Source organism: Protopterus annectens, chromosome 9.part0 (assembly GCF_019279795.1).
Source record: "Protopterus annectens isolate FY-2018-M chromosome 9.part0, PAN1.0, whole genome shotgun sequence".
Lineage (NCBI taxonomy): Eukaryota > Metazoa > Chordata > Ceratodontiformes > Protopteridae > Protopterus > Protopterus annectens.
The window spans coordinates 1,275,535,753-1,275,559,641 of NC_056743.1; the positions used below are offsets into that span (position 1 = coordinate 1,275,535,753).

Consider the following 23,889-nt stretch of genomic DNA (forward strand, 5'->3'; position numbering starts at 1 on the left):
TTTTCCTCTAGGGTCTTTCAAGAACGAAAAAATAAATTGATCCTTAAGGGCCTTATTAAGCCCTCCTTTGAGGAAGCTTTGGCTTCTCCTTCCTCTCCAGCTTCTAAAAAGAAAAGGTCGTCGGCTCCGACCAGTCCGTCGGAACCGACTTCCAAGAAGCATAGGTCGACCTCTTCTTCCTCGGCTCCAATGGCTTCGGAGCCTCGGGTGGAAGGGTCTGCCTCGATAACTCTTTCCTCTGCTCCATTGGTGTCGGAGCCGCAGGTTGGGGGATCGAGAGGCAAATCACCTGCTTCGGCTCCTTTGGTCTCAGAGCTGTTGGAGGTGTGCAGCTCAGACTCTCCCCCCCCCCGGCCCCGAAGTCCCCTTCGGCGCCGATGCTTATTCATACGGTTCCAGATCCGGTGCCGATGGTGTTGGAGCCATTTCGGAGCCAGTCCCCTGGTCTATCGGAGCAGAGAGAGAAGTCATCTCGGCCCCCATCTATTTCCTCTAAATCCTCCAGGTTGTCAGACTCAGATTTGGACAAAGTTATCCAGAGGCTTTTCCAGTCCCCAGTTTTTGCAAAAATGGTCTCGGCTCCAGCCCACTCTGCTCCGGAGCCGACCCCCACTTCGCATCTGATTCCTCCTCCAACCTCCGCGGAGCCGTTGGAGTTGGTGATGGCAGAGCGGAGCAGAGTTGTCCAGTCGGAACCGAGACTCCCTCAGAGCTTCTCTGTTCCGACCATCATTCCTACCCTGTCCTCAGCGTCAGGGTTCAGTACCGGGACTTCCTCTGTCGGGGCCGAGGGGAACACTTTGGAACTGGTAGCTTCAGTGCCTAGTCTTCCCCTCGGAGCATCGGCCGCAGGGATTCCCGGTACCGTCGTGGTCTCTCAGCCGGTGTCCTCCGTAGAGTCTGGAGGTCCTGCTTTTGAGGCCATGAGGAGTGCGCTGGCCATGTCCTTGCCGGCTCAGCAAGTCTCTACCTCACCGTCCCTAGACTTGGGAACTGGTGCTTCTGGTGTGCTTCATTCCCACGACAGTGGGGCCCCAGGGCCTGAGGATACCCCCTTGGGGGGTTCCCTTCTCCCGGGAGGTCCTTCGGAATCCGCTTCAGATGAACCTCCCAAGAAAAAAATTGTGCAAGAGGAAGCACATTGACTCCCAGGATGAGTCTATCACATCAGATACTGACCTCGATGATGCGGAGGGGTCCCCAAAATCGTCCTCAGATGACGTCTCATTCTCAGATATCCTCGAGATCCTGAGACAGAGAGGCAATTGGCAGTCCAAAACCCCTTCTGCAGAGGAGTCAGTCTTCCTCAAGGCTTTTGGGGCCCAGCCCTCTGCCTCCTGGGTGTCTCCATCCTTCGATGAATTACTAGATTTAGTTTCTCGAAGGGTGTGGGAACACCCTGACACTGTGGAACCGGTGCCTGCCAGGCCTAACAAGTTCCTCTCAGCCCCTCCTCAAAAGGAATTTTTGACTAAAGGAGTTGCAGTAGATGCGATGGTGGTGGCATCTGCCACTCAGCAGGACGTGGCAGAGGCTTCAACGTCTATTCACCCTCCTAATAAGGATTCTAGGAGCATGGATAGGTACGGGAAGCGTATCCTTTCTTCAGCGGCCTTTACCCTGCGGTCACTGAATTATCTTTGTCATTTTACCAGGCTCCAAAGGGACCTCCTCAAAGAGTTAGGTGAGTCTCTTACGAGTAATCTTCCTGAGGCGTTAGCCCAAACTGTTGGTGCCCAGATGACTACCCTATCTTCGATAGTCAACTCGTCCATGAGGCTCATATCATATGCGGCCGAAGGGGCGAGTAGAGCAGCGGGAACAGGCGTGGCTCTTAGAAGACACACCTGGTTATGCTTGTGTCCCTTTGCGGAGGCCTTTAAGTCTTCCTTTGCCGATGCCCCCTTTGATGGGTACTCCCTGTTTGGACCCAAGATGAAGGACACACTGACTCGGTGCGAGCAGGAGGGCAAGACCTTGACTGCTGTGGGGGCCCGTTTTTCCGCTCCCTCTAGACCTTAACCCAAGGCCCAGAGAGGAGGGAAAATGTGGTTCAGAAAATCTCAAAGGTCTTTCCCTACTCCACCGAGTGATCCCCCCTCTAGAGGTGGGGGGGGATTTAGGAAGACGCCGCCCCAGAGGCGGCAGAGGCCCCCGTAACTCTGGAGACCGCGATTCCTTTTGTGGTCCATCCTACGCTCATCGTCCCTGAGACGTGGCCTGACTGCGCATCTCCGGAGCCAGTCGGGGGTCGCTTTGCGGAACACCCGCAGGCTTGGGAATCTGTCACCAAGGATCAGTGGGTGCTCCGGACCATAACTGGAGGCTATCTCATCCCTTTCATCAAGATCCCCCCTCTTCCTATCAGGAAAATACCGGATGTGCCACCCAGTCAGCGGGATCAAGCAGCGGTCGAGGTTTCAAAGCTGCTAAGAAAAGGAGTCATCCAGCCTGTCCTCGCCGACCAGATCGGATCAGGAACTTACTCAAGACTATTTTTGGTGCCAAAAAAGACAGGGGACTTAAGGCCCATTTTGGACCTCAGATCATTGAATCGCTTTGTAAAAAAAATCCAAATTCCGAATGGTCACCCTGCAGTCCATTCTCCCGTTATTGGAGAAGGATGTCTGGATGTGCTCCATAGATCTCAAGGACGCTTACTATCACATTCTGATAAGTCAAGAGTCCAGGAGTCATTTACGCTTCCGCTTGGGGGCCAGTCATTTCCAGTTCCGAGCACTGCCCTTTGGTCTTACCACAGCCCCCAGGGTGTTCACCAAGTGTCTGGCAGTAGTGATAGCTCACTTGAGAAGTCTAGGATTCCAAGTGTTTCCCTATCTAGATGACTGGCTCCTTACTGCCACCTCCAAGCATCTATTAGTTTGGGCGCTTATGACCACAGTCAGTTTGGGCCATTCACTAGGAATCATGTTCAATTGGGGAAAATCTGTGCTGCAGCCGTCTCAGCGTATTACCTTTATAGGCGCAGAGTTAGACACAAGAAGAATGCGGGCATTCTTGCCGGTAGAAAGGATTCAGGTCCTGCAGTCTCAGGTTCAAACCTTGTTACCCAGATCACGAGTTCAGGCCAGACTGATTCTGCAGTTATTGGGCACGATGGCCTCGACTATTCTTCTAGTCCCCTTAGCCAGGCTGCACATGCGGGTGCTGCAGTGGCTACTGTCGGTTCAATGGACCTTTCAGGAACTCCCCTTGAACCATTTGGTCCAGATTACGGAAATTTGCCATCAGGACCTACGTTGGTGGCTGCTTCGGTCCAACCTGGACCAGGGGCGACCCTTTGACCTTCAGCCTCCCGTCGCCACGGTGACCACGGACGCCTCCCAGATAGGGTGGGGGGTCATTATCTGGACAGGTCTGTCCAAGGCACTTGGCAGGTTCACGAAATGCACTTACATATCAATATCCTGGAAATGAGAGCGGTGCTACTGGCGTTGAAAGCACTTCATCATGCTCTTCCCCGGGGTACTATTGCGATTCTATCCAACAACATGTCGGTAGTACGGTACATAAACAAGCAAGGCGGAACCAGGTCCTACTCTCTTTGCCGAGAGGCCATGAGAGTGTGGCATTGGGCGATTGCTACCCAGCGTTTCCTAGTGGCAACGCACATTCCGGGGAAATCCAATGTGATTGCAGACAGGCTGAGCAGGACTTTCCTGTTGCCCCACGAGTGGTCCCTCAACGACAGGGTGGCTGCAAACATCTTCGCCAAGTGGGGCTTCCCTTGTTGCGACTTGTTCGCCAGCCCTCACAATGCGAAATGCAGGGAGTTCTTCACTCTGACTCCCTCTCAGGGGCAGATTCCCAGTGACGCTCACAGTTGGCCCCCCCGGTCTACTTTACGCCTTCCCTCCGGTTCCCCTTCTCCCGAAGGTGATACAAAAGGCGATTTATCTAGGAAGCGACATGATTTTGATCGCTCCACACTGGCCTCGTCAGGTTTGGTTTCCCTTCCTTCTGAGGTATGCGGTAGAAGGCCCATGGTTTCTGGTCCTGGTGCCCGACCTGTTAACTCATCAGTTGGGACAGTCTCACCCATCCCTCAGGTCCTTGAGGTTGGCCGCTTGGTTACTCCACTTCCAACCTTAGTCAGAGATAACTCTCTTTCTCCAGACGTCATCCACATTTTGTCCTCTTCTCACAAACCTTCCACTATTAAACTGTATTCCAGCAAATGGAAGAGGTTTGCTCTTTGGGCCCAGCAGCAAGGTATAGATCCCCTTACCACCCCAGTACCTCAGGTTTTAAAATTCCTGGCTTCTTTGTTTTATTTGGGCTCTTCAGTTTCCACAATTAAAGTCCAACTGGCGGCTATCTCTAATTTTCATGTCTCCTTTGAGCCTTCCTTAATGGCAAACAGGCTTTGCAAATCTTTCCTTAAAGGAGCGTGGCTCCTTCGGCCCCCAATAGCCATCCTGTGCCCCCTTGGGACCTGAATATGGTTCTAGCTTCAACTGCCCGCCCCTTTGAACCAGCAGCTACTTGTGATATAAAATTTCTATCTTGGAAAACCGCCTTTTTGGTGGCAGTAACCTCTGCCAAGTGGGTCTCAGAGCTTCAGGCTCTCTGTTCTAATCCTCCCTATTTGACTTTTCACAAAGACAGAGTGTCCCTCAAGTTAAATCCCTCTTTCTTGCCCAAGGTAGCATCCCCCTTATGCATTCAACAATCCTTGGAGCTCCCTGTGTTTTTTCCCAAATTCTCCAATAGCACAGAATATATTTTCCATCAGTTGGATGTTCACAGACAACTGCGTTTTTATTTAAGTAGGACCAATCAGACACGAAGGTCAGATCAGCTGTTTGTGTCCTTTGTGGAAAATAGGTTGGGTCAACCGGTGGCTAAAACCACCATAGCCAAATGGATTAAAGATTGCATCTCCTTCATTTATTCACGGTCCAGCAAAGAGCTACCCTTCCCAGTCAGGGCTCATTCTACCAGGGCAATGGCTACTTCTGTAGCATTCCACTCCAAATTATCGATAGATAATATCTGTGCGGCCGCTACCTGGACTTCTCCACACACCTTCATTTCTCATTACAAGATAGATGTGGCTTCTCGAGGTAGAGCTTCCTTTGGTTCCACAGTTCTCAGGAGTGTTTTCCAATGAGCCACCCAGGATTTAGGTGCTAGGGACGCTGTCCCATCAGTTATGAATGTAGGCGAGATAGGATCCCATTACATCTTTTAGTTATGTACTTACCATAACTTCGGATGTATGGGATCCATCTCGCCTACATTCATACGTACCCACCCTCCTTCCCCCTTCCCATTGGATTTAGAGGGAATGTTGCTACTTACTGAGTTTTTCTCTTGAAGGACTTTAGTTTGTTACAGTTGCTGGTATGTCTCTGTGTCTGGATGTAGGTATGAAAGCGAACAAACAAGATCTGGGGAAGCAGGCGTGGTGCATTCTGGGATAAGGGGTAGCCCAGCCAATTAGAGACTTCATTCTAGTATATAGTGGCCGAGTCGGAGCCGATGGATCGGCTCCAAACCCATCAGTTATGAATGTAGGCGAGATGGATCCCATACATCCGAAGTTATTTAAGTACATAACTAAAAGTTTTGCAAGAAGTGTCTTAGAAAGACTGGAATTTTGTTGAGTGTATTAAACTGGTGGTTGAACTGTAAAGCATATACCCCACTTTATGCCATTAATGTTAAGAAGGCAGTGAAGAGGTAACTGTAAGTAAAATATTTTTTATTCTTACTAATGTTTGTATAAACATTTTAATGATGTGAATTGCATGCAAAGCAGGTTTATGCAATGTGTAGTCAGGAGTATTTTAAATGTGAGGTAGGAGAGTCTTATCACTGACTGCTGTATGTGTTAAAGATGATTAAAGTAAGAATGTACTTTTTTCGTAGATGTAATTTACCCAGCCTTTACATTTTAACAAGTTAGGAAAGGCTAGATAGAAGCAAGTTAAAGTTAATATAACCTTGTGATCTTAGTCTTCAGGGATGGGAAATGAAAAAAAAATATATTGATCAGACTACATGTAGAATTCAGGTAATAATTTCTGCTGTTTCTATTTAGGTGGCCATCAAGACTAATATCCTTGCTTTAAGCAATAGATATGTTTTTACTTTAAAAAAATAGGTTTAAAAATAAGATGATGAAATGCATGGGAAATAGTAGTAGTTTCTTGTGCTTGCAAACTCAAATATTTTTTCCATTATCAAAGGCTTTCACTGGGAGACAAGAAGTCTGTATGTGAAGCAGTTAATCATGAGAGGACTGAACAATGTGCTTTGGTGAAAATTTAAAAAAAAAAAGATTCTTCTATGCACCTTCAAAATCAGTAGCTGTGTTTTTTTATTGATAACTTGGCGGTGAGAAATTTACAGGTGCAGGCAGTTAACCGCTAGACATCTGAACACTAAGTTAATTGTACAAGGTGCAGTGTACCTAATGCTTAAAAGTACATTGGCAAGTAGTTAATTGAAAAATTAATTTTGAAAGTGTGGGAAGTGAATAGGTTATACAAGTAGTTAACTTCTCCAGCAATCTTGGTACATTAATGCATATAATGTAACAGTATTTGGATAATATGTTTGACTTTAGAAAGGTTTCTGTTAAACAATTTTTTTAGTAAGTCCAGAGCACAAAGAGTTTAAGCAGAATTACTTGGGCATCAGAAAGTAAAATGGACTTACAGACCCTGTAACAAGAAAAATAGCTAATGTCCAACAGAGATATTAGAAATATTTTGAACATTGTTGTATAAAAATTGTATAAAACAGGGGAATGTGGAAACCAATAAAAGGAATAAATGGAAATATTTTTATAAAATGTAATTATGCCCAGGTTTGAGATAGATGATTCTTAACAGTAGTAGCTAAGACAGGAAGAGATGAGATGAAAACTATGATATATAATAAAGCTACAGTGAAGTCTTTAGAAACATAGTGAGTACATATTTGGAAGTTTTGAAATTGAGAGGGAAGAAATTAGTAAAGATCTGGAAGGTTTTAAATAACAGTATTTTACAAAGGGGAGGGGATTGTGCCAATTTCTTGGACGAAAGCTAATGGTGGCTTTATTACCTAATTACCTAAAGATGGTGAAGACCCTTCAGATCCAGCTTCATATACATGTATTTCACTTTTAAACCATGATTAAGTGATAAAGTGTTTATGTGCATGCAAGCTAAGAGAATGGAAAAGCTATTGCCAGCACTGATAGATATGGATCAAGTGTAGTTTTATGAAGGGGAGGCAAACATTTGATATTAGAACAAGGAAAGCACCCTTGTTTTTGGCGTTGGTGGGTCTTCATGCAAAGAAGGCATTTATTGTGTCAGCTTGGATTTTGTGAATAGGACAATGGTAGTGTTTGCTTTCCCCTAAATGAATAATACAATGAATTAGGCAGATATGTGAATGGACAGTGGCAAAAAGTAAAGTAGATGTTAACTTCTTCAACAAGCTGTGCTTTCTTCTTTTTTGTATGTTGAGATTTATTTTTCTTACACTGTTTTACTTGTATTCTGCTTTTAATTGCATATTAAGCTAGGAAAGAGACCACAGAGAAGGAGCATAGGAACATTTATTTCCTGGAGACTGCTGATTACCAGAAAGCCTAATAAGTGATTCATAGGTGCCAGTTTGGAATTTTTGGTTATAGTTTGCTCCTGTTGACAAAAGAAGCAAAGTGCATTATTTCCTGACAGTTTCTGATTGGGCAGTGAGTGTCTGTGTTGGACTTTCCTGCTTGGCCTGGTTGCTGTTCAGAAGATCTACAAGTAAAAGGCCACATCAAGCCTACAGACCCTTGCATCATCTGAGACAATAACACAAAAAAAGCCTCAACAACCAGCTCAAAAATACCAATCCGTGCTCGCTTTCGCAGAACGTGGAATAGTTAAGCAATGTATATTCACGGCAAAAGAAATGCTGATGAAACCACTTTTTATTATAAAAACAACAAAAGCATCCTAATTACATCCAAGGTTTAGCGCTTTCATCTGTATTTCATCAGAACCAAGCTACAGTCACATTTTCTGACGTTTATAGATACATTTTGGCGCCTTTTTTAAAAAACTTTTGATACAAACAGGCTTAAAATATCAAATACTTCATGTTTATGCTTATTAAAATACTTCTAAACTAATTAATTAATTATGTATTACTAATATACTATTTAATAACTGTAATAAAAGTTTTAAAACACAAGAACCAATGTACAATATGTATATGAATACCAAAAATAATACATATACATTCCAAACAATCCATGACAACTTATGCTATATACTTTATGCATACTGTTATAAAACAATGTGTGTGTATATATATATCAACCTTATTGTACAGCTACGTGTTGTCAAACACTTGATACACAATATTGCCTCTGCTGTATCTCAAACATCTGATGTGGACTCATTGTACACTATACATTGGTTTACCTATTTAATGTATATATTCCGATGCCTATTAACTAACCTTTCCTAAGGGTTCCCTAACAATAAAAAAGGTTTCAGACTAATATATTCATTCAGCCCAGGATAAGTGGTGGCATCTAACATTATTTGCCATTTACTTTCCAGGCATCCCAATTTTGCTTTCCAATTGCCTCTATCCAAAGTGCTGTCAACCTGATCTAATATAGCAAATGTAAAGATGTGATCCTTGCTGGTAGCATTCGTGTTTACTCAAGGCATTATTTTCATCTCCTTTTTAACTTTATAATAATGCTCATAAATTCTGGTCTTTAACTTTCTTTCAGTTTTCCCTACATAATATCGTTGCATTTTTACACCTAGCGTATACAACACCTTGGCTATTACAGTTTCCCTCTTTGAATTTACATACACTGTGGATACTATTTTCCAAAACCACACTTTTCTTGGTTGATATACTGACACTGTCTGCATGCTCCACATTTCTTGGTCCCATTTATCCTATATGATTTTCCCCTCCATGCATTGGTACCTATTTCAGTTAGTCTTTTTAAATTCATTCCAGTTTTTAATGTTATATTGGGTCTTATACCAACTGTATTTCGTGCTTCTTCATCCAAATTGAAGATATACCAATGTCTACGTAGTATTTCCTTCACCACATTAGTGTATGGATTGAACATTATTACGCAAACTCTTCTATTGTACACATTTTTTGTATTTTTTACTAACGCTACTTTCCCCAGTAGTGGTTCGTATTTCTTACCCCATTGTAATTTTACATAATTTGTCACATCTGTCAACATGCTATTAGGGTACCCCCTTTCTTTGAATAACTGGTAGATAGTCTCTATTTCTTGGTTCATGATTTCCCTAGTGGATCTTATCATGCGCCAGCCCGCGTACGCACTGTCCTTTAACAATATTCTTGAATGTATGTGGTGGGTGGTTACTTCCATACTGTATATAGTCGTTGGAGAAAGATGGTTTCCTATATAGTTGGGACACATATCCATATTCATCAGATCTAATGAAGGTGTCCAAATATGATATTCCCTTTCTTTCTACTGTATGTGTAAAACTCAAAAATTCCGTGGTGGAATTGATATATTGAATGAATACTGAGATGGTTTCCATGTTTCCTTTCCATACAATGAATATATCGTCCAAAAAACGAGTATACAGTAACATTCATACAAGTGATTATCAAAATAAACTTTATGACATCTTGACAAATTCGGGGAACTATGAATTGATCTCACGAAACCAAATCAATATTGGTTATAGGAAGATAGACTTGGTTATAGAAGAGTTCATGTTGGACAGTAGAATTACGGAGGAAGTGGATCAATTTCTCAGAAATGAACATCCTATTCTAGGACACATTATAGGTATACCAAAGATCCATAAAGACATACAGAATCCCCCATACAGACCAATTATATCAGCTTCCAAGTCTAAAACTTTCAATTTGGGTGTTTTGGTGGATGAATGGACAAAGCACATCTATCAGAAGGTCCCCCATTTGATTAAAGATTCCTGGCAGTTTTTGAACAAATTAAATCAAGATGTATGGGACACTGACATTGTTTTCATCACGGTGGATGTAAAGGACCTATTTTCATGTATACCTAAGGATGTAGGACTAGAATATTTCTGTAACAGCTTAAGGAAATATTCTGACTGTACATGGGACAAAATTCAACTTATCATGAGTACCATGGAACTTATATTGGACCACAATTATATTGAATTCAATGGTGAGATATTCAGACAAACTAATGGGGTTGCCATGGGAGCATCATGTGCTCCCATTTATGCAAACTTAGTTATGCTTGAATGGGAAAACCAGTACATTTTTACAAGTGAGTACTACAAGCATATGTTACTGTATACTCGTTTTTTGGACGATATATTCATTGTATGGAAAGGAAACATGGAAACCATCTCAGTATTCATTCAATATATCAATTCCACCACGGAATTTTTGAGGTTTACACATACAGTAGAAAGAAAGGGAATATCATATTTGGACACCTTCATTAGATCTGATGAATATGGATATGTGTCCCAACTATATAGGAAACCATCTTTCTCCAACGACTATATACAGTATGGAAGTAACCACCCACCACATACATTCAAGAATATTGTTAAAGGACAGTGCATGTCGTCCACTAGGGAAATCATGAACCAAGAAATAGAGACTATCTACCAGTTATTCAAAGAAAGGGGGTACCCTAATAGCATGTTGACAGATGTGACAAATTATGTAAAATTACAATGGGGTAAGAAATACGAACCACTACTGGGGAAAGTAGCGTTAGTAAAAAATACAGAAAATGTGTACAATAGAAGAGTTTATAATGTTCACTCCATACACTAATGTGGTGAAGGAAATACTACGTAGACATTGGTATATCTTCAATTTGGATGAAGAAGCACGAAATACAGTTGGTATAAGACCCAATATAACATTAAAAACTGGAATGAATTTAAAAAGACTGACTGAAATAGGTACCAATGCATGGAGGGGAAAATCATATAGGATAAATGGGACCAAGAAATGTGGAGCATGCAGACAGTGCCAGTATATCAATCAAGAAAAAAGTGTGGTTTTGGAAAATAGTATCCACAGTATATGTAAATTCAAAGAGGGAAACTGTAATAGCCAAGGTGTTGTATACCTCGCTAGGTGTAAAAAATGCAACGTATATTATGTAGGGAAAACTGAAAGAAAGTTAAAGACCAGAATTTATGAGCATTATTATAAAGTTAAAAAAGGAGATGAAAATAATGCCTTGAGTAAACACACGAATGCTACCAGCAAGGATCACATCTTTACATTTGCTATATTAGATCAGGTTGACAGCACTTTGGATAGAGGCAATTGGAAAGCAAAATTGGGATGCCTGGAAAGTAAATGGCAAATAATGTTAGATGCCACCACATATCCTGGGCTGAATGAATATATTAGTCTGAAACCTTTTTTATTGTTAGGGAACCCTTAGGTAAGGTTAGTTAATAGGCATCGGAATATATACATTAAATAGGTAAACCAATGTATAGTGTACAATGAGTCCACATCAGATGTATGAGATACAGCAGAGGCAATATTGTGTATCAAGTGTTTGACAACACGTAGCTGTACAGTAAGGGTGATACATATATATACACACACATTGTTTTATAACAGTATGCATAAAGTATATAGCATAAGTTGTCATGGATTGTTTGGAATGTATATGTATTATTTTTGGTATTCATATACATATTGTACATTGGTTCTTGTGTTTTAAAACTTTTATTACAGTTATTAAATAGTATATTAGTAATACATAATTAATTAATTAGTTTAGAAGTATTTTAATAAGCATAAACATGAAGTATTTGATATTTTAAGCCTGTTTGTATCAAAAGTTTTTTAAAAAAGGCAAATGTATCTATAAACGCCAGAAAATGTGACTGTAGCTTGGTTCTGATGAAATCTGGATGAAAGCGCTAAACCTTGGATGTAATTAGGATGCTTTTGTTGTTTTTATAATAAAAAAGTGGTTTTTGAGTATACGGTCACATCAGCATTTCTTTTGCCGTGAATATACATTGCTTAACTATTCCACGTTCTGCCCGATAGTAACGCAGCAGGTTTATTTTTGATCATCTGAGACAAGACTGTTGATCACCAAAGAGCTTGTGGTCTGTTTCTCATTTTGGGATTGGTGCTACTGTTTAGCTTCTGGTGAGAGAAGAAGCAAAATAGCATTGTATTCCAGCAGGATGAAGCTGTTGTGAGACCAGCACTAGCAGTAGCTGCAGTGGCCATTCGAGAGAATCGCCTCATTTCATCATTATTGACAAAGCTAATTTTTTTTTTTTTTCAGTAAGTACTGATTGCTTTGCTGCTGTCTAAAATAACTTCAGAATATCTCCCTAAATACTTCATCCATAAATCATCAAGGTCTACTTATCAGTTTCCTCTCAAGTGTTTGGCAGTGCCCTGTATAGATGCAGACACCTTGAGTTGATATTTGTCTTGTAAAGCAACCTTTCTAACTTCACCAATACCTAGTTGCACACAGAGCAACTAGTTTGCAGTGATATTACTTTATATTCTCACTCCAACCATTTAATCAGTAAAAGAAGGCTATTTACCATGGATGTGAACTTTCTCACTATCCATTACCAGCTTGGTGGATATGGGCATCATGAGGCAATGTATAAATTGCCTCATGTTTACTAACAACCAGTTAACACTCAAACAAACTGATATGGTATGTGAGATATGTATTTATACAATGTCATTGGAGGCAAAACTCTCACATAAAGCACTCTTTAATGTCAGTCAAGTGTCAGTAGCACAAACTGCACCCGTCACACACAGTTCAAAGCAGACACATAGATCCACGTATGCTGAGCCACTTAAATGTAACCTTCCTAAACCCCACAGACCTCCTAAACAAAGTACTCATAACAAATACCCTCAGCAGCCCCAAATGCACTCTTTCAAAACAGCACCCACATCAACGCATGGAGCCACATCTCATGTTGCCTCTACTTCTGAGGCCATAAGGCAAGCCCACAGAAACCAAAATTCTGATCATTGGAGACTCCATTGTGAGACACACTGATGTCCCTGTCACCAGGATGAAGAAGGAGACAACCACAGCTAGATGCTTATCAGGGCCAGAATCCACCACATTATGCACTCACTCAGACCACAAGTACTAGTATGGCTCAGCCGTAGTCCATGTGGGTGTAAATGACCTCAGATGCACCCCTCTAGACTCTATGAATAGAAATCACAGAGTTTTCAGAATGTGTCCCAGGCTGGTATGAGCCTGGCACTGAGCAACATTTTACCTACTTCAAGGCTGATGCCACAAAATACAGACGGATGATGACTGACTTTAATAATTAGCTTAGTTTCTGTTGTCATTCTAAGAGGGTACAATATTTGTCAGCATGGAAGGAAATGGTCAACAGAACACAGTGCTTTGCCATAGATAGTGTACACCTCTCCCCTCTGGGCTTTCGAATATTAACTAAAACAGTGTCTTTCCCCCCATAGTGCCTTTTTTAGGCAATGCCAAACTGAAAATACTTTTGACATGGCAAATCAAAACCAAGAAAATCTAAAGGTGTTACTGCTTAATGCTAGGAGTCTAAATAAAAAAACTTCACTCCCTACAAGTTCTCCTCACCCTAGAGAATGTTGATGTCTGTGCAGTCACTGAGACGTGTTTTTAAAGCCATGGAGGGCACAAAGGCAGTGCAAGGCTATAATGCCTTCCATGAATTTAGACTAGCTACCACACAGACTGGGACTAAAGGTGGAGGTGTATCGATTTACATCAGAAATATATATACCTCAAGGCTGGTCAGACAGGACAATGCACTTGAGCTAATCCAAGTTCAAATCACCATAGGCAAAATCTCATACTACTTCCTTGCAAGCTGTAGGTACCCCTGTATGACCCAGGAAACTCATAACATGTATTTAAACTTACTGGAAACACTCACCATCCAACCCAGTACCATATTCATGGGTGACTTTAATTACCCCACTATTAAACTGGAGTCATATTATACAACATTAAACGTACAGGCACAGAGATCATTGATTTTGTAAACCTAAACTCCCTGGACCAGATTGTCAATACACTGACCAGAGGGGCAAACGTACTGGATCCATTCCTCACTAAAATAGAAGAATGCATACCCCCTAGTGTAATGTCTTCTCTGGTAAGGTCAGACCACAAAATGGTCTCCTTTGAAGTAAGAATAAAACCTGTAACCCCAGCTAACCCTGGAATATTCAGGAACTATTCTAAGGCTAGCTTCCTTCTGTTAAGTGATAACCTGGCAAAATTTCAAGACCCCATAAACCCTGAAAGCACTATTTCCTACATGGAACTGTTCACAGAATCCCTATAGAAGCATGTTAATAGCTGCATAGAGGCAGCTGTACCCACCAGGAAGAAGGACAGAACTAACTCAAAACAACAAGGTACCCTGGTGGATTCACAACACCAACAGAAGGAAAAAAATCATGGTAAAAATGAGGAGGTGTAGCACCCAACAGGATAAAAGCAGTCTTGTCAAACTAAACAAACAACTCCGAGGACAAATAAAGTCTACCAAAGTCAAATTTGAGGTAAATTTGGCCACCCAGGCCAAGGACAACCACAGGGTATTCTTTAGCTATGTCCGCAGCCTCAAAGGCATTGCACAATTATTTGCAGAGCTCATTGTTAATGGAGACATTTGTACTGAGCCAGAAGGTATAGCAACCCTACTGACTGACATATTCATCTCCAGTCATCGAGTACAATGCCCCCTTTGGTGTATACGTAACCAGGTACATCCAGCAACTGGAATGTCCACAGAAGTTCCTCACTAAAATAATGCAAGGCATAAGTAACATGTCCTCTGCAGACTGCCTCAAGGCCCTATCCCTGTGTTCTGTCTCCTACAGGCTGTTGCGGGAATATGTTTGCTTGGAATCCAAACCATTGTTAGACCCTGCCCTGATGGACCACCTACATATTCGCAAAACAAACAGCACCAGAATTACCCATTCTAAAGACTTAAACTTTGCCTATGATTAAAAAAGACCTGCTGGAGAGATAGATATGTATCCCAGAGACTATCCATTCTCTGGAAGAGACTCTCCATCCATGTAAAGCAGAGCTCCTCTCTAACCCAATTCAAGTGTAACTTGGACAGTTGAATGGGTCACAGGAAATTCACCCCTGGTTTGGCATTTATATCTCTAATGGACACAGGCAGTTTGTAAATGGTTGATTACCCAGTCCCCTGCTTCCCTGCTTACATTTATCAAGTGGACAAGAACTTGTCAGAAATTTGGGATGCATGCCTAGACTTAAAAAGGCCCTTGTGGTTGTTAGCCTAGTAAACACCTATGAACCTAACAGAAGAACCAGGTAGGGGTATCCTGTTTCCCCTTTGTTATTGGCTTTATCTTTAGAGGTATTGGCAAAGAAAATAGGGGACTCACAAATTCAAGGATATGGCAGCTATGGTAATCGAGAAACAAGTTTTATTTGCAGGTGATATTGTATTTTACTTGATAAAGCTAGAAAAGGATATTTCAGTGTGGAACATCATGGGACACTTTCATGTCTTTTCAGGATATAAAATTAATGAAGATAAAATAAAGGCTATAGAGATAAACTATGTACCCATGCATCAATTGGTACTGCAGTACCAATATTTATGGGGACATAAGCTGAAGTATTTAGTTGTACGGTTTTAAAGGGATTCTATTATGGCAGCTAAGGATATGTGGGAAGAGCCTAAACAAAAGATAATGTAAAATTGTGAAGCTGGAAGCCCTTGATGGATATGAATAGTAAAATAAAAGTAGTGAAAAATGTAACTAGAGCCTTTAGTTTTTATATTAGAGACTATTTTCTTTATCAGGGATTAATAAATATAGGCAGAAGACAGGGTTGTGGGAGTCGTAAGTGTAACATCAGCTCTGACAGAATTTTGTGTGGAATTGTTGTGGAATAGAAATTTAAAACAAATGGATATTTAGTGTGATTTATAAAATATTGCATGATAACTCTACAAATCAACCAATGGAGATTCGAAATGATTAGGAAGAGAGAACGGGAAGGCAATACACAAAAATAATAGGAGGACAACTTTGTGGTTCAAAAGTATGCAGCAAAGGCCATTAGGTTTAGGATTTTTGCTTAGAAGTGTTGCATAGGTATTTTATGCCCCAAGCAAGCTTAAATGAATTGTTATTTAGGTAGATGGCAAATGCTGGAGGTGTGATGCAACAGAGAGTGAAGGAACTGGGAACATGGTGTATTTTTTTTTTTTTTAATTTAATGAGTTGGTTCATTTTTAATTTATGTACAGAGTGGTCTGTCAAAAATGATGAGGGATTCTTTTGAGCTGGAATATAGGATATGAATTACTCAGCCATGTTAAGGCCTTATTAAGTTTAATGCTATTGGCTACCAGAAATGCAATTGCTAGAAAATGGAAATTCTAAGCAAACAATTAATGCACTGAATTTTATAAAAGAGATAAAAGCAGTGGAGGTAGGATCTTTAGAAAAGAAAAGTAGCAAACCGCACATAAATAAATGGAATATGTGGGAGTAGTACATGCTAAATAATATTCAGTGGGAGGAGTGAGTCTAAGGGAACGATGAATCGAGTAATTTATATAATGCTAGAGTGAATAATTAGTAAAAAAAAAAAAAACTCTGTGTAATGAATGGAAATGAAAAAATGTTTGCTGCAGTTTTTCTGTTACTGTATGTGTGCCTGTGTCATTTTCTACAGTGTAAGTATTTAATAAAGATCTGTCAAAAAAAATGCTAGTAACCACGCACAAAGACCAAATGGCAGAAAACAGTTCATGTAACGTACCAGTCTGTAAAGCTTATAACTCACACACAGTTGTTTCAAATGGGACAAGTCCCTTTGCACCCTACTGCACTCCTTGCAAATTAAATATTACAACTGTAGTGTTAAACTGCTGTTGCTGGGATGTAAGGAAATATTTGTTTGACTAGGAAAACCAAATGTTCATTTATTCTCCAGTTGTAGGAACTTAAGAGTTAGGCTGTATTAGTAGTGGGTGCTAGGGCTACAAGAGCTGCTTTTTGCAAAAAAAAATAAATAAATGAAACAATTTACTGTCTGTAAATGGAGAGCAAGAAAAAATTGTGATGTGGCATCTGCAGTACAGTGTTTAAAATGACTTGCTGCTTGGACACTGAATCTTTTTCTCCCCATTACCTGCCAGCTGTTGACCGTTTTGTGCCTGGACTGGCCCATGAATTCCTTTATGGATGAGACAGTCATGGGAAGCTTCATTCAGGCTGTGACAAAGGGAGATTACTGCCAACGTAGCTAGCTGAAATTTTGTAAATAATTATGTTATTGGTGAATATTGAAATGATTTGTGTAAGATGCTTGTGTTACAACTGTGTTAAAACTGTATGCCATGTTTATACAAATGTGTGTTGAAAAATGTACTTTATAAAGTGCTTGTACTTAAAATGTAATTACAGTGTGCACTACTGATAAAGAACAGAAATGTACATGCACTATTGTAACTGTTTAAATGTATATATTTTAACAGTGGAAACTGGAATACAGGAGGTTAACTTCAGAAAGATAACTGAAATTGAATGAAGATAACTTAAATTAAATTACTTTATGGCTACTCCATAAAGGATGGTACCTTTCAGTTTCAGTGCAGCAAGGAGACACAATGTCTAAAACTAGGGAGCTTTCTGTATTGTCTCTAGGGTGAAATAATTGCTAGTCTTGAAATGTGAAGGAATGTAATTGTTTTATGACTTCCAGCATCTGCCAAAGATCTGAGGTCTGTGTGTTTTCACGAGTAGATGCTAAATACTGCCAGTTTCCAGCAGTGGGGATTTTACCTGGGACAGAGTCAGATGACAAGAAATTATGTCATTCTGTAAGCTACCCCAGCAGTGATATTTGAGATATTAATTTGAGAACTCTCTGAGAAAGACAGTGCATTCTGTATTCTGTCTTGGACCTGACAACAACAGGAAAAATTCAACACACATCTGCCTTGCTCTGATGAAGTAAGTTTCTAGGGAGCAGTATAGTTCTCTTAGATATATTCATGAATATAGCAAAGCTTACTTTAGATATTTTTCTTTCTTTATTTGAAACTGCCCTGTGATGTTGTTTTAAATATTTCCTGTGATTTTGAATTCTGAAGGTACTGTGATGATTTACTGAGTATTTTCTTGTTCTTTTATTAATTATTAAATATATTTAAGCATATCTTTATATATATATATATGCCGCGGTGGTACAGCTGTAGTGTTGTTACCTCACAGCAAGAGGTTCTCCCGTTCAATTCGCGGCTGGGCTTGGGAGTGCCTTCTGTGTTGTCTGCATGTCCTCCCCGCGGTTGGGTAGCATTCGAAAAGACATGCATGCGTAAATGGGCGTGCCTTAGTTGAAGGTTGGGTGTCGAGCTGGCACCTTGGCATTTCGTAAAAATCTACTGCCAATCATTAGCGGACCAGAGTTCTGCTGTGGCGACCCCTTACCGGGAAAAGCTGAAAGACAAACAACATTTAAACATATCTTTGAGGCTGATATTTGTGAGACTTAATTAAGCTCCTGGAGTACTTGCATATATGTTTGGTGACACTGTGCAGACCACTCCTAGTAGTCTTGCTTTTGGTCAAACTACCATTTGTATTAATAGTAATAATGCTAATATTATACAGTAAGATTGGACACCCTTTGTTAAGGGCCTTTAGAGTAGCTGATAAGGAGTTGGCTGGTGGCAGTGATAACTACCTTATAGTCTGGGCAAAAGGGGGCATAGCTACTAAAGATGTGCAAACTTTTCCCAGGTGTGTGTAAATCAAACCTCAAAGAGTGTGTGTGTCAGCTACTTGGGCAGGACATGAAGCACTGGTTGGACAGAGAGGGTGCTGGAGGTCTTGGCTTGGGCATTCAGCTGATATCTGAACTCTATAGCTGTACCAGTGGGGAGTCTTATTGGGGATCTGGAGAAAGAGGGAGAAACCAGCCCTGGACTGACTGTGGTCTGTGTGTGCTCTTAAAGGAAATTGCAGTTGATGCAGAGAGCTGCATCTGGAAATACTGTGTGTACTTGACATCCTCCCAGTGTGTGTTCCCCACTGGTACCAGTGGTGAGGATTGAGGCTCTTTGATTACTGGTCCACTGGTGGATCATCACACAGGCAGCCATCAGAGTTATTTTCTTTAGCCCTTGCTCCTTGGCAGCCTGATGTCTGCGGATCCCACAGCACTACCCCAATGACTTGTGCATGCATCAAAATGCAACTGTGTGAGAAACTGTGGCTTGTTGGGTGCACATGTCTCTGTCCTAATGCTGCTTCTGCACAGTACAAAACATGTCTATGCTGGGCATCTAGTTATACAGTGGGTCAGGCTGTCTCCTTTTCCACAGGATGGGCGAGCTGCTGTTGGCTACTTACTGATCCTATGTTGTCTTGATGACAGGTTGGGCTTCATTGTTCTGCACCACATATCCATCTTGCCTTTTTTTGTTAACTTTTTTTTTCTTGACACTGGCATGCTATGTCTTTGAGGGACCAGAAGGGGAGACTGAAATTAAAATATGAACCATTCAATAAGTTGTCAGTGTTTCATTAGAAAAGGAAACCCCTGGTTTTGTGTATATAGGGCCCACTAAGTGTAGAAATGTTTCCTTTTAAAATGCTTAGTAAGGAGGTTTTGTCTTTTTAAATGTAGCATGAGGGATGATGGTGTAGGCAATAAATGAGCTTCTCCTGTAGTCATAGGTTTAATGCATTCTGTCTACTTTTGAATGTTGTGCAACTCATGATCAAATCCACACTTGCAGAATTGCTGAATGCAGATTCTCCATGTTTCCAGACATCATGGTTTCACATATTAGAGGTCTATAGGGATTCCAGACTGAAAGACGTTGGTGAGAGACATTTGTTAGACACATCTGCCTTCCTGACTCAGAGGCCCTTGCATTACTTGAGTAGTGGAAGGCTGCCCAGACTCATCCATTGGCTGTCATCTACCTATATGTAGGCTTCGTTATTGAGGCATAGCCACTTCTACTCTCCCCCATCCTCAGGAGGGGTGAGCTGGCATTGGCCACTTCCTCCCCAGCTTGCCCCCTCTAGCATCCATGCAGTAGTCAAGCACAGGTCACCTAGGATCTAGTCCGGGCTTCATTCCTGTGTGATGGGGAAATGCTGTTCTTTTCTTGACAGCATATTTTATTCATTGATTTATTTGTTAACTGGGTAAGTAAACTGTTTTACCTAGAATATACAAATAATTAGATGTACAGCTACATACATGCAAACACATTTCCAGGCTACACAATTTATAGTCCTGTGTCATTTTATAAAGGTAAGAAATGTATAGAAATACAAATTAAACAACCTAGTCATTTTTACAACTAAATGGAAATTGTAGATTGGCTGTGTACGGATTTGCATGTCGATTTAACATAATGTGTAGATTGTATCACATAGGAGGTTTCTAGGCAAGCAGTCACTCTGACCATAAGGTACCTCACCCTTAAAGGCCTTTAAGAAAAAAACAGTAAGAAATGGGTATTTGTTTATTTTAACATGCCTGAATAATTTTCTTTTTCTTGTTTTAGGTGTGATTTGTAATGGCACAGACCCATGCTGGAAATGTGTCTGTACCCTGTCTGGATTCCACATGAGAACAATCTATGATGTCTCTTGGTGAGTTGAGAATGGAGTAGGTGAGGTTTACTTACTGCTTAGGGGATCTGTTGGTAATTTATTGTTTGACCTTTACACCATAGTAAGGAAGGGGAGCTGCTAATTTCTGTATTGCTTACTGCAGGAGTGATTGGTGGGGTCTGCGATATTAAGCATTGCCAGTGTTTGTATGGGTGCTTTTAAAGGGGACAATTAAGTCTGCAATGGAAAACAGAGCTTATCCAAAAGCCAACAGATTAAGTCTGCCCCATAGCATTATGTGGATAAGAGGTATCACTAAACTTTGATTTTACTGCACTGGGTGATAACCATGTTATTAAAAAGTATGTATTGTATGCACAGTACTAGCAATTCTAAGTAGAGTTACTTGCATATTTTCATGTAGAGTTCAAGATCTGTAGGGGAAAAAAACAGCTCTGTTATAAATTATTTTAATATTTGGATACAGTTGGACGTTTTGCCACTTGTTACCAGGATGGCTATGTTTTATGAGGACTGAGCCTGCCACCTAATACTTTCTTGGCTTCCTTAGACACCTCCCATTTCTTTTATTAACAGTAGTTTTTCTGTTGTGGTAGATGCATTTAGGTTCACCTCCCTACCCCACTTTTAGGCCACTTTGCACTGCAGTTGCATGCTGGTGCTGTTCTTTTATTTTGTTTGTTTTTAGCAAAGTGTATAGCTTATCATCAGGATAGAAAACTAGTAGGCGTCTCATTTCTTCAAACAGTTTAATTGTGGACTGGAAATCTCACACCAGGACAAGGGGAGTATTTCTCTAGAAAATTTAAATTTCTGCTGTCTTCAAACGATCTGTTTTGAAAGAGAGAAAGAATTATTTGGAGCTGGAGAAACTCCTCATTACCCCTACTACTGAGTTCCGTTCTAGGGTTATCTTCTCCTCCTCAAGGGTGGTCCTTCCTCAAATTCATGTAAAAGGAAGTCGTAAGTAAATAGAGATTCTGTGCATATTGCTAAGAATGAAATCTGCCAATGTTTGTTTTTGTTATGTGTAAGCCTCTTGTTCAGAATGTGATTTCTGATTGAATCTGCATCTCCCAAGCCTAAGTACCTTGAAGGGATAGCACTCTTGAAATGAACATCCCCTCTCCATGCTAATAGTGTGCCTTCAGTTTTTGCTGAGCCCAAGCTGCGTACTCCCTGCCCCTCTTCTTCAGCATCTGTTATGCTCCTTATGTTTGTTTCAGTCTAGCTGGGCTACAAAAGAATGTGTCAAGTATTTCTTTAATGTTCAGCAGTTGCAGCCTCTGGTGTCTTCCACTGCTGACACTGGTGGCATGACAACACCTTCCCTCCCCATTTTTGCTGATCTGGATCATTACCCCCTTCTCACTGAGAATCCTTCAGGCACCATTTTCTTTATGACTATCAGTCGACTCAGTGTTATCGGTGGGTCTATATTGTAAGTCAGAAGTTTGAAAACTTCGAATGTCATATGATCGACATATGAGCAAAGTTTTCAAACATTGAACTTTACAGCAGATCGCCATATGGAATATTTCCCTTTGCGTCAATGTACTGCAAACTCGGAGTTGGTATATTTAAGTAGCGGGGGGTGTGGGGGATGCAGGGGGGGCTTGCTCCCCTGCATAGAGTGTTCAGGTAGTTTTTTTATTTTTAGATTGTTTATATTTTATGTTCAATGTTTGAAAATTTAGCTCATATGGAGTCGATCATATGAGATTTGAAATTTTCAGACTTCAAACATATAATATAGACCCGTTATCGGTATATTTGTTGATGGCCCAGTTGAGGTCAATATCCTGGCCCTTGATATCAGCTTTGCTGTTACATCAGTTTTTCTCTTCCAAGCTGCTATGAGGTTGGTGCTTCTTTTGATGTTGGAGGCTGATCTGCTGGGGTGTAGTCTACTATCACTAGAGTCAAATTTCCAGTGGCTGACTTTGAGTTCATTGATGACCAGGCTTTTAGTGGCTGCATCAGCCTCAAGGACCAGTGTCGACGTCTTGGTCCCAGGAGTGGGGTTAGCTTATCTAGTTTCAACATCAGGTCTGATGTCATTCACTTTTGATCACTTTACATTGGTAGCTTCATCCATTTCTTTGGGAATGTTGCCAGTTCCATCTTCAGTGACGCAGGCTTCCCTGCATATGTCAGCATATTCAATTATTCAGGCTGTAGCCCACAGACCTCCTTTTACTGCTATTTATGATGTCCATCCCCCTCTAAAGTCAGAGAAACACTTGAGGTCTGAGCAGGATTTTGTTAAAGAGTCCTGATCTGGGGCCTTCTCCTGGATTCTCCTCTTGAACCCTAGTGGTAAACCATAGTGCAAGATGAAGCAGTTAGACTTGTGGCAAATTTTCCATTTTGAGACATGGACAATGACGTCTGATTCTACTGCCACAAGGACCCCAAAACTAGGAAGATTCTTGGTCTCACCTGGGCAACACCTAAATGACCTGAAGACACTGTCTGACTCTAAATGCATCCTTGCCAAGGCCTTCTGGCCCTCCCAAGTCATCCAGTTAGGTGATTCTGTCACTTGATGAAGTGGTTCATCTATTGTCAAAAAGTGCATGTAAGAGCCCTGACAGGATGTCTTCCATCCCCAAAAGGACATACAAAATCCTCCCTCCATCAAAAGATTGATAGCTGATCATAAAAACTTTTGTTGAGATACATGATCCTCATCTGCGCCTAAGAACTCTGTACTTCAGGCTAAGGCTGTCCTTCCTCCTACTAAACAGTCACAATCAATAGCCACACTTAGGAAACATTTGTTTTCATCCTTCACTTTCTCTTTGAGACCATTAAACTATGTGATACACATGATGTTGTTTCAGAGGGAGTTGACAGATGAAGTTCCACATATTCTAGAAGGGTTCTCCATCTCTGACCTGAAAACAAAGCTGCAGCCCCAACTGTTAACCCTTGGCTATTGACTAACCAGACCATGCATCTTGGAGAGTCATCACTAAGTCTGGCAGTTTGCGAATGCCCTATTTGTTAGAACCTTACTATTTGGACTTAAGGTAAAAAATGAGCTGGAAAAAATATGAGAGGAAGGGCAATACATTTTCCAAGGGTGGCCCAACATCTGACTAGGGACCAACCAAATACATGCAAGAAGACAGGGTGCACGGATTAAACCAATATGAAACTCAAGAAAAAATATATCCAGCACCAGGAGAAGTTTCAGACAAT

The 23,889-nt window shown here is 41.1% G+C and overlaps 1 protein-coding gene across 1 annotated transcript in view; it reads left to right on the plus strand.

The window, feature by feature from the left end:
* Nucleotides 1-23,889, plus strand: part of CIAO1 (cytosolic iron-sulfur assembly component 1) — a 306,797-nt gene that overhangs the window by 200,781 nt on the left and 82,127 nt on the right. The window contains 1 exon segment of the mRNA XM_044082229.1: nucleotides 20,613-20,700. Within this exon segment, the coding sequence (XP_043938164.1) occupies nucleotides 20,613-20,700 (88 nt within the window).